General features: G+C 42.7%; 1 protein-coding gene across 3 annotated transcripts in view; it reads right to left on the bottom strand.

Moving 5' to 3' along the window:
* Positions 1-11,578, bottom strand: part of LOC122562204 (zinc transporter ZIP11-like) — a 717,305-nt gene that overhangs the window by 669,001 nt on the left and 36,726 nt on the right. For all 3 annotated transcript variants that reach the window (XM_043714885.1, XM_043714886.1, XM_043714887.1), the window contains one exon: positions 4,683-4,841. In XM_043714885.1, the coding sequence (XP_043570820.1) occupies positions 4,683-4,841 (159 nt within the window). The remainder of the gene's footprint in view (positions 1-4,682; positions 4,842-11,578) is intronic.

Below are 11,578 nucleotides of genomic sequence, written 5' to 3'. Positions count from 1 at the left end.
AAAGAGACCTTGGAGTGCAGGTTCATAGCTCCTTGAAAGTGGAGTTGCAGGTAGATAGGATAGTGAAGAAGGTGTTTGGTATGCTTTCTTTTATTGGTCAGAATATTGAGTACAGGAGTTGGAAGGTGATGTTGCGGCTGTGCAGGACATTGGTTAGGCCACTGTTGGAATATTACGTGTAATTCTGGTCTCCTTCCTATCGGAAAGATGTTGTGAAACTTGAAAGGGTTCAGGAAAGATTTATAAGGATGTTGCCAGGGTTGGAGGATTTGAGCTATAGGGAGAGGCTGAACAGGCTGGGGCTGTTTTCCTTGGAGCTTCGGAGGCTGAGGGGTGACATTGTAGAGGTTCACAAAAGTATGTGGGGTATGGATATGATAAATAGGCAAAGTCTTTTCCCTGGAATAGGGGAGTCCAGAACTAGAAGGCATAGGTTTAGTGTGAGATGGGAAAGATATAAAAGAGACCTAAAGGGCAATCTTTTGACGCAGAGTGTGATACGTGTATGGAATGAGCTGCCAGAGGATGTGTTGGAGGCTGGTACAATTGCAACATTTAAGAGGCAATTGGATGGGTATATGAATAGGAAGGGTTTGGAGGGATATGGGCCGGGTGCTTGCAGGTGGGACTAGATTGTGTTGGGATATCTGGTCGGCATGGACAGTTGGACAGAGGGTCTGTTTCCATGCTGTACATCTCTATGACTCTATGACTCTACTCCGAGTAATGTTGTCAGTAGCTGGTGGGGTCCATACTAGCTGGAGAGGCCAGCAAATAAAACTGAGCAGTCAATTTGCAACCTGAGAGGGAACCTCCTGTTTGGGCATCTTGTGCCCAATGGAAGTTCAATCAAAGCTTTCACGAATGGGCACACCAAGGTGCTCGGGAACCGCAAGAAATAAGCCCAATTTCGAGTGCTGGTTTCAATTTGTCACCAGGTATCTGAAGGAACTCCCAAGAAAATCTGATCCTAAACACTTGAGTAACAAATTAATACTCAAAAATAACCTGCAACAGGTGTATTACATCATGTATTACAAAAGGAAACACATTTGAACACTCCACATGATTCCAACCTTCAGGATTTTAACTCATTGCTTTCAAATAGAAAGATTGCTGGCCTGTGTGTTGAAAAATGCTAATCCTCTAATACTCACGGCAAAATCAAAAGCAATTATTGAAAAATGACACCCCACTTAATTATTAATCTTATTATCCTGCAAAATACTATTTTTGCTTGGAAGCTGAATGACTTGAATATTTTGTCAGCTTTTGGTTCTTCATGAAAGGAGTGTTTCACTGTCGTAATAGTGTTGGTGCAAAGCAGCTTCTCTTTATATGAATGCTTTTATGATAATACAAATGCACAACAGATCCAGGGGAAGAAATGGACACAGCCAAATCAGACTGCACTAGTCGGACCACTGTTCCCCAGCCCGAATGGAAGTGATTGGTTAATTCCATCAACGTTCACGCATGGAGCCAACAATGCTGCCATGTCTGTGATTGATTTAATACACAATTTGTAATATGTATCCATCCACTCCTTGCTGCATTTTTCTGGAGAAACATCATTGTTATTTGGAAAGCTTGCTGCACTTTCGATCGTATGATTGGCTCCCTCTAGCATGTAGCGACGCTTTGCAAACACAATCTGTGGACAATTTGCTCGAGCGTGTTGTTTTCATGAACTCTGCTGAGAAAATAGACTTTTCTTACTATAAAATAAGATTATTTGCTGGAAGACCTACGAGCACTAGCTGACTTGCTGACACGTTGGATTCCATAGTCTTCAATTCCCTGTAAGAGAAATTCTGACTCTCCTTGCTGTCAGATGCAGCTCAGATATCAGCACCCAATTTTTCATCCTGAAGACTTGTTGCTGATGCAAAGCTGAAACCCTTTCAGCAGCAACTCAATTTGTATAACATTATAAAACACTCTCAGCCACTTCAGAGAGCCATTCAGATATTTTGAGGGCACAAATTAATGTCAATGCCATCGCTGAGACATTTTGCAAGAGGGGCGGGATTGGCAGCTCAATATTCCAGGATTCAGGCGAGACAGGGAAGGAGGTAAAAAGCGGAAGAGATATCGTAACTTTCATCAGGGAATCCATTCCAGCAGGACAGAGGAGTGGCATCTTAAAAGGTTCCTCCAATGAAGCCAAATGGGTAGAACTTAAAAACCAAAAAGATGCAATTACATTACTGGGAGTGTGCTGTCGATCCCCTAACAGACCCAAAGAAATAGAAGGGCAGATGTGTAGGCAAATGTTAGAGAAGTGTAAAAGTAATAGGATAGTGATAATGAAGGATTTCAATTTCTCCAACATGATCTAGGGTAGTCATAGTATGAAAGGTTTAGAGGGGGCGGAATTCTTAAACACATCCAAGAGACATTTTAAACTCTGTGTGTAGAAGCCTCTGTAAAAGAGGGGTGGTCCTGGACTTTATTTCAGATAATGAAGCTGGGGTGAGTGGTTGAAGTATCATTGGAAGTGCTTTGCAGACATAGAACATAGAACAGCACAGTATAGGTCCTTCGGCCCTCGATGTTGTGCCGGCCTTTTATCCTACAAACATGTCTCAGTGACGGCAAACATTCCTCCACAGATTCAAGACTGGTCAGCCTGTGAAATCAAAAGTTCTCAACTTGGGGGGGAGGGGGGGGGGGGGAAGGCTGATTTTAATAAAATAAGATATGGTTTGATTGGAGTGGACTGGAAAGATACTTTAGGGTAAATCTGTCTCAGAAAAGTGGGATACGTTCAAGAAGGAAATAGGGGGTGTTTTTCAACTCTGTGCGTAGAAGACTCTATAAGAGGGCGGGTGGTCCAGGACTTTATTTTAGACATTGAAGCTGGGTGAGTGGTTGAGATGTCATTGGGAGCCTTGCAGACATAGAACAGTACAGGCTGGAAGTCTGGGTGGAGTGGATCCCACAGGGATCAGTGTTGGGACCCTTGCTGTTTGTGGTTTATGTAAACAATTTAGACTTGAATGTCGGAAGGTTGATCAGTAAGTTTGCAGACGGCACAAAATTTGACATGGTGGTAAATATTGAGCAGGGTAGCGTTAGACTGCAGGAGGATATAGGTGGGCTGATCAGTGGCAATTGGAATTTAATCCAGATAAATGTGAGGTGATGTACTTAAGCAGGTCAAACAAGGCAAGGAATACATAAAATGGGTAGGAGCCTGGGAAGCACTGAAGAGCAGTAAGACCTTAGTGTTCATGTTCAACGGTCCCTTACAGTATCAGGACAGGTGCATAAAGCAGTTAAGAAGGTGTATAGTATACTTTTCTTATTAGTTGAGACGTAGAATTTGAAAGCAGAAAGGTTACGCTGGAACTATATAAAATGTTAGTTAGGCCACAATTAGAGTATTGTGTGTAGTTCTGGAATTCTCATGATCAAAGGGATGTGATTGTACTGGACAGGATGCAGAGGAGATTTACCAGGATGTTGTCTGGCTTAGAGTGTTTTAGCTGGAGATTGGATAGACTGGGTTGTTTTGCTCACAGCAGAGGAGATTGAGAGGGGACGTGATTCAGATGGATCAAGTTCTAACTCCAAATACTGGCCTTAAAGCCCATATCCCTTAACAGCTTTACTTAACAAAAATATATCCATCTCAGATTTAAAGTTCCAACTGATCTAGCATCAACCAAGAGATCATAACACATCTCCTGGACAATTATGGCCCTAATTTTTAGACTATGCCCCCTACTTCTAGAATCTAGAAATGTAGATAAGGATCACAGGGGCATGGACAATTCAGCTTAAGCCTATCCCATCATTCAATGAGATTATAAATAAAAGCCAAAACTAGCATCAGACAGCAAGTGACTGCCTCCTCTCAATTATGCAATAATATACAGCCATACAGGCTGTGCCACGGAATGGAGAATGTGCAGGGGGGATTTACGGCGGGATCATCAAATTAAGCTTTTCCATCAAGTGGCTAGTTCTCAACCACCCAGTGCTCCATGATTAAACAGTTGTCATTCATGCTTCAGCAGCGCAGAATGTGGATTGAAATATTATGAAGTTAAAGTCTCAAATTAAACATTTCCAATGCACATAAAACATGGGAAGGGAATACAGCAAAGTAAATACATTCCCTTACATACTCTTGGACCCCTGCACATCTTTTTTACCTGCTTTACGACTCCTTGCTATCTTAGCTATGTACATTTGTATCATATTCATCTATAAGCATGCCTGCTTCCTTTGACCTCCACCCTGGGAGAATATATTTTTGTGACAAGGGAGTACACTTCTTCACATGCTCCATGCTAAGACAGCAGATGATGAGGCTGCCTGGACAGCACAACTATTTTCACACTGTGACTCATCCAGTCACCTGAGAATGTCCTCGGTTAAGTAAAAAAACCACAAACATAGACTGAGCCAGTAAAAATACATGAATCCATTCTTTCGTGGTAATAGTATACATCTTCCAAGAATAGTTATTTCAGTTACTTTTTGGTTTACCTTGTCTGCATTTCAGAAAATTGTCTTCAGGTAAAATAAATCAACACTTTGAGTCTAATCCAGTGTTCCCATATTTTCCCTTTTTCATTCCCTGCTGCATGTGTTAAACATGCCAGCGGAGAGAGGCTTGAATAGCAAGCCAACCCATGGACTCAGGCTGCCCTGAAGTTCCACACACTCACCAGCGAGGGCAGCAATAGGTCAGCCAAGTAAACAAATGTTGCTCCAAGCGTGAAGCCCACTCCCACAGGAAGGAAGGAAAACGCTCCATAAGTCCCAGAGGACTCTGCCATCTCAATCGCTGGTGCCAGCAGAGACCAGTAAGAAGCAGCTAGCATAACCTGGAGGACAGAAACAAAATGAACAGAGGCTGTTACAACTGAACTGGACACGCAACATCAAGTAGCGCAAAGTAGCATAGAATTGAACAGTAAAAAACTGTACTGCACTTATCAATCAGAATGTGCAGCTTATTTTCTTGTTCTTTTACACTGCTTATATAGAATATTGAATCCCAACAGTGTGGAAACAAGCCCTTCGGTCCAACATGTCCACACCGACCATCCGAAGAGTAACCCCCCAGATCTATTCCCCTACCCTATATTTACCTCAGACCAATGCATCTAACCTACACATCCCTAAACACTATAGGCAATTTAGCATGGCCAATTCACCTAACCTGCACATCTTTGGAGTGTGGGACGAAACCGGAGCACCCAGAAACAACCCACACAGACACAGGGAGAACGTGCAAACTCCATCAAACCCAGGTGCTTGACACTATGAGGCAGCAGTGCTAACCACTGAGCCACTGTGCCACAAAGCTCAAATGAGGCATCTATTGTCTTACACTCTCGTCATGTGGATCCAGTTGTACTGTTATATATTTTTTATCGAGATACAGCAGGAGAAATCTTGTCCAAATAGCGAGCAGCTGAACACTCAAGGCATATCACTGATTCTACATTAAAGGGCCTCTGGACTATTTGTGTAAGTAGGATAAGCTCAGGGCTGAATATTTTATTCCAATTCATTTACTCAGTGATCATTTTCCATGGAGCACAGCAATGTGCATTAGACTAAACACAAACTGTTGAAAGTTACAAAATCCAAAGTGTAAAACTGAAATCACAAACCATTTCAGAATTCATCAATCATTTGAAACCCACACAGCTATCCTTCAAACATATGTCAGTCTGTAATATTTCACAATGTACAACTGAATTCCATTTGACCAGTTGGGTTTCCAGGCAGTGGTCAGAACAGTGACAATCATTAATATTTCACAACTATGCCAACATAGGAGTAAAAGGAGACTATTCTGCCTGTTAACCCATTCTATGATTCAACAAGATGAAGGCTGATCTATTTATGTTCTGAATTCTACATTGCCATCTCCCCAATTAACCTTTGACTCCCCTGCCTTACAACAGGTCTATCTACCTCAAAAATACTCTTAAGACCGCAAGACATAGGAGCAGAAATTAGGCCATTCGGCCCATTGAGTCTGCTCTGCCATTCAATCATGGCTGATAAGTTTTTCAACCCCATTTGCCTGTTTTCTCCCTGTAACCTTTGACACCACCTCGCAATCAAGAACTTATCTATCTCAAAGGCCACATTTCTACCAGCCCTGAAGCAGAGAGTTCCAAAGTCACAAAACCCTCAGAGAGAAGGTTTCTCCTCAGTTCTGTTATAATGAGGCCAGCCCTGATTTTAAAACAGCACCCCCGCTGGTTGTGGATGGATCCAACAAGTAGAAATATCTTTTCCACATCATCTTGTCGAGCACATTCAGAACCTTATACAATTCAATGAAGACACCCTCACTCTTCTTAACATGACTGGAAAGAAACCCAGCCTATCCAATCTTTCCTCGTAAGACAACCCATTCATTCCAGGTATCAATCTCAGAAAACTCCTCTGGAACACTTCCAATAAAGTAAATATTCTTCCTCAAATAAGGAGACCAAAACTGCAGACAGGGTTTGACAGGTAGTCTCACCGATGCCATGTATAACTCTAGCTCAACATTTTTATTTTATGGTCAAAGAGTGTCGCACTGGAAAAGCACCCGAGAAGCAGGAGAGTTGATGTTTTGAGTATAAGCACTTCATCAGGAACTTCATCTTTATTTTCAATTCCTTTCCAAATAAAGGATATAATTCCTTAGCCCTCTTCATTTCATGTCTTGTCACTCATTCACTGGAATACCTAAATCCTTCTGCATCATACAGTGGCTCAGTGGTTAGCACTGCTGCCTCACGGTCCCAGGTTCGATTCCAGCCTCGGGTGATTATCTGTGTGGAGTTTGCACATTCTCCCCGTGTCTGCGTGGGTTTCCTCCGGGTGCTCCGGTTTCCTCCCACAGTCCAAAGATGTGCAGGTCAGGTGAATTGGCCATGCTAAATTGACCATATTATAAGGTACATTAGTCAGAGGGAAATGGGTCTGGGTGGGTTACTCTTCAGAGGGTCGGTGTGGACTGGCGGACCGAAGGGCCTGTTTCCTCACCGTACGGAATCTAGTCTCAGAATTCTGCAGTCATTCCCAATTTAAATAATACTCTGCTTTTTCATTCTTCCTACCAAACTTCACATATTCCCACATTATACTCCATCTGCCAGATTTTTCCAAGCTCACTCAACCTATTGGGTAGCACGGTGGCTCAGTGGTTAAAACTGCTGCCTCACAATACCAGAGACCCAGGTTCAATTCCAGCCTTGGGTGACTGTCTGTGTGGAGTTCGCACATTCTCCTAGTGTCTGTGTGGATTTCCTCTGAGTGCTCTTTCCTCCCACAAGATGTGCAGCTGAGATGAATTGGCCATGCAAAATTGTCCATGGTGTCCAGGGAGGTGTTGATTTGGTGGATTAGCCATGGGAAATGCAGGGCTATGGGAATAGGGCAAGGGGGTGTGTCTGGGTGGGATGCTCTTCGGAGGGTTGGTGTGGACTTCCATACTGTAGGGGTTCTATGATTTTATGAAATACAAACATTAAATTAGACCAAGTTGCAGGATGGGGGGGGGCGGTTTCTGGGTCTGGGTGAATTGTTCTTCAGAGGGTCGGTGCAGACTCATAATCATAGAGTCAAACATCGGAAAACAGATCCTTCGGTCTAACCAGTCCACGATTCAATGGGCAGAATTGTCTTTTCCTGCCCTCTGCAAATTTCTTCTGTCTTCTTCACAACATACTTTCCTATCAATCTATCCATCTAAGTCATTAATGTAAATTGTAAAATGTTAAGGCTCCAGCACAGCCTGCTGTGGGTCTCCACTCTTCACCTGTTGCCAATCAGACAAACACCCTTTTATACATGTGCTTGGTTTTCTGACAGCCAGCCAATCTTCCACCCGTGCGAATACAGTGTCCCCTCCCCCATACCAGCTCCTATTCTGCACAATAGCGATTAATTTGGGACTTTATCAAATGCCATCTGGAAGTCCCAGTACAATATGCCCCCCAGCTCCTCTTAAACTACAGCATGTGACTCCTTCTAAGAGGTCTTTAAAATCGGCTAAACAAGAGCTTCCCTTTAGAAAGCCATGCGGACTCTTCCTGGTTACCTTACATTTGTCCAGGTTTGCAGCAATAGTCTCTTTAATGACCGATTCAAGTATCTTCCCTATGATAGAGGTCAAGCTAACCAGCCTACAGTTTCCTGTTTTCTATCTACCACCCTTCATGATTCAAGGGGCTAACTTTGCTACTTTTCAATCTAATGGAACCTTCCCTGAAACTAGGGAATTTTGGAAAATTCACACTCAATACACTTACTACCACATTAGCACCATCTTTTAAAACTTTAGGATGAAGTCAATCTGTCACCCGCAGCTCTGTCAGTTTACTCAGTACCATTTTTCTCATGATTATAATTTCATAAAGTTCCCCATTCTTTTCCATCTTCTGATTTACAGCTACTACTGGAATGATTTTTGTATCCTCTGCAGTGAAGACAGAAGCATGACAATTGTTCATCTTCAATTTCCTTATTATCTACTACTACCTTCCAACTCTACTCTCTAGATGGAAAACACTCACATTACTTATGTTTTAAAAAATCCCTGCTGCAAATCTTACTACCCATTTTCACAATCTCTTACCTTAAATGACTTCCTCCTGATTAACCTTTGAGTCATTCTCTGCCTTTCTCAATATTCTGATGGAGTCATAGTGATGTACAACACGGAAACAGACCCTTCGATCCAACTTGTCCATACCGACCAGGTATCCGAACCTAATCTAGTCCCATTTGCCAGCATTTGGCCCATATCCCTCTAAACCCTTTCTATTCATATACCCATCCAGATACCTTTTAAATGCTGTCATTGTACCAGCCTCCACCAGTTCTTCTGGCAGTTTGTTCCATGCATGCACTCTCCTCGGCATGAAAAAGTTGGCCTCCCTTTTAAATTTTTCCCCTTCTCATACTCAAAGTCACAGCATGGAAACAGACCCTTCAGTCCAATTCATCCATGCCAACCTGAGATCCCAAATTAATCTAGTCCCGTTTGCCAGCATTCGGCCCATGTCTGCCGCTCATCTTTTTCCTCAGGTTTGATGCTTTCCCCAACTTCTATAGTTCAACATAAAAGATGTGTCCTCCATTTTGAACTCTTCTCTGTGGTAACAATGTACTTATTTTGTAATATCCTCTAAAGTGATCTGAAATCAAACAAAGAGCCATTTTACTCCCTGCTGAATTGAAATGGAGCCACTATACCTGCAAAAGTATATCAAACCTTTAGAACAGTTCAGGAGTTAGCAAGTTTCTTTTAGCTAAAAAAAAAGCTCATAAGTAATTTGTGATTCAAAATGCACAGTGCAAGAACTGGACAATGTGGAAATAGAGCCACCGGAATCAGGGAGCGTGAAATGCAGGACTGAAATACTTGGAAGAAAACAATGCCTTCCTCTCATACATCAGGAAAGATTTTATATTTCTTTAACAATTAAGGTAAATTGATAGCATTTGGAATTTTGTTGCTACAGTATACTTACAGAAATCCAAACACTCAGTGCTTATTATCTGCTGACTCACAACCCTCAAACCCCCTACTCACCCAAGGGTGGTCTCAGGACCAATATTTTTTCTTTTCCCATAGACTCTTCTATTCTGATTGGGCAATCCTTTGCAGTTCCCGGGAGGTGCACATAAAAAACACAGATTCCGAACATGTTATCCAAAGGAAGTCATGGATAACGAGGACTGGGTGTACCGCCTACTCAACCAGTGTGTCTGCTTCATGTTATATTTGATTCTTGGTGAAACCGATTATGTTTAAAAAGGAAACAACTGATTTTGAAGTTACTATTTTTTTCCATCAGTCACCTTTCTCCCCGTTCACTGAATAATGATTTTCGAGTAGAACATACTGATGATGAACACATCTCATTTCCCCGGGTTCAGAAGCTACTTGATGAGTCTGACCAATTCATTGAGTAGATTATAAATCTGATGGGAGAGTGGTTTTCTTATGGCAAGTGGCAGGGTCCTTACCTTTGAGCCAGGAGGTCTGGGTGCAATTCCCACCTACTCCAGAGGTTTGTAATAACATCACTGAACAGGGTGAATACAAAATATCTACTCATCTAATAGATCCGTGGAAGGGAGTAAATATTAACTATTTCGTGTCAGAACAGTGGATCAAATTTTACATTCCCTTGAGTGGTGTAGGTGAAATAAGAAATATGAGAAAAATATGGTGAAAAATGAAAAACAGAAACCAGAATTTGACATTGAAAAACAAATTTCTCATTTTTAAGTTTGAATGGGGAGTTTATAATCCAGCCTCTGTGTGGCAATTACTTTATTCCCATTTATGTGCATCTCATTAATAACGCATCTTGCCTCATTTCTATGCAACTTCCAAATCCCCTCACTTTTCCTGAGAAACTAGATAGTGCCAATTCCTGACGTGACCGAGAGCTGGCAGCAGCTTGCCACTCGCTTCTCTGTGCTTTCATCCAAGTACAAGTGCCACCATAACATCTCTGCACTCTCCGTGGGTGCCATGCTCGTCCACCTTTTGTTCATACAAGTCATTTTCGACAAACCACCACCTCACCTCATCATCACACCTGCTCTCAAGCCAACTCTTCACCAGCTCAACCTTCAACACTTCCCTTTGGAGCTCAGGGACATCTCTTCTTGCATGCTTCTGCCAAGCCCCTTGTTGTGCAGAGACATATTAGCATGTTATGGCTCTTGGCTTCATTTCTCCACACTCCTCACTTTGCTCGTAAATGGAGACTGCTCAATTCTGGCTTGGATTACTTTTTTAAGCCATGGGCCTTTTGTTGCTAAGTTACAGGCTATCAGCTTCTTTGGACTGCATGTTTTTAGTGCAGCTTCTACAGCTTGGAGCACTGAACAGTGCACGGAGGGTGAACATGTTGCTGTACAGCACCATGCTAACAGCAAACACACAGCATGGGGAACACCGCTAGTGACAGCACTCCAAGATGAACCTTTGCCATCAACTACTACCTTCTGTCTTCTTCCAGCCAGCCAACTCCTAATCCAAACCTCCAACTCACCCTCAATGCCATACCTCCGTATTTTTTGCAGTAGTCTACCATGGGGTACTGGGCTAATGGTGGGATACTTGGTAGTGTGGATGAGCAGAGGGATCTTGGTGTCCATGTACACAAATCTTTGAAAGTTGCCACCCAGGTAAATAGTGCGGTGAAGAAGGCATACGGCGTACTGGCTTTTATTGGTAGAGGAATTGAATTCCGGAGTCCTGAGATCATGTTCAGTTGTATAAGACTCTGGTGCAGCCGCATCTGGAGTATTGTGTGCAGTTCTTGTCGCCATACTATAGGAAGGATGTGGAGGCACTGGAACGGGTGCAGAGGAGGTTTACCAGGATGTTGCCTGGTATGGTAGAAAGATCGCATGAGGAAAGGCTGAGGCACTTGGGGTTGTTTTCATTGGAGAAAAGAAAGTTTAGGGGTGACTTGATAGAGGTGTACAAGATGATTAGGGGTTTAGATAGGGCCGACAGTGAGAATCTTTTTCCAGGTATGGAGTCAGCTATTACAAGGGGGCAGAGCTTTAAATTAAGGGG

Source organism: Chiloscyllium plagiosum, chromosome 24, assembly GCF_004010195.1.
Source record: "Chiloscyllium plagiosum isolate BGI_BamShark_2017 chromosome 24, ASM401019v2, whole genome shotgun sequence".
Lineage (NCBI taxonomy): Eukaryota > Metazoa > Chordata > Chondrichthyes > Orectolobiformes > Hemiscylliidae > Chiloscyllium > Chiloscyllium plagiosum.
Note: the sequence above shows the minus strand (reverse complement) of the source record. Positions and strands in the feature narration are given on the sequence as shown.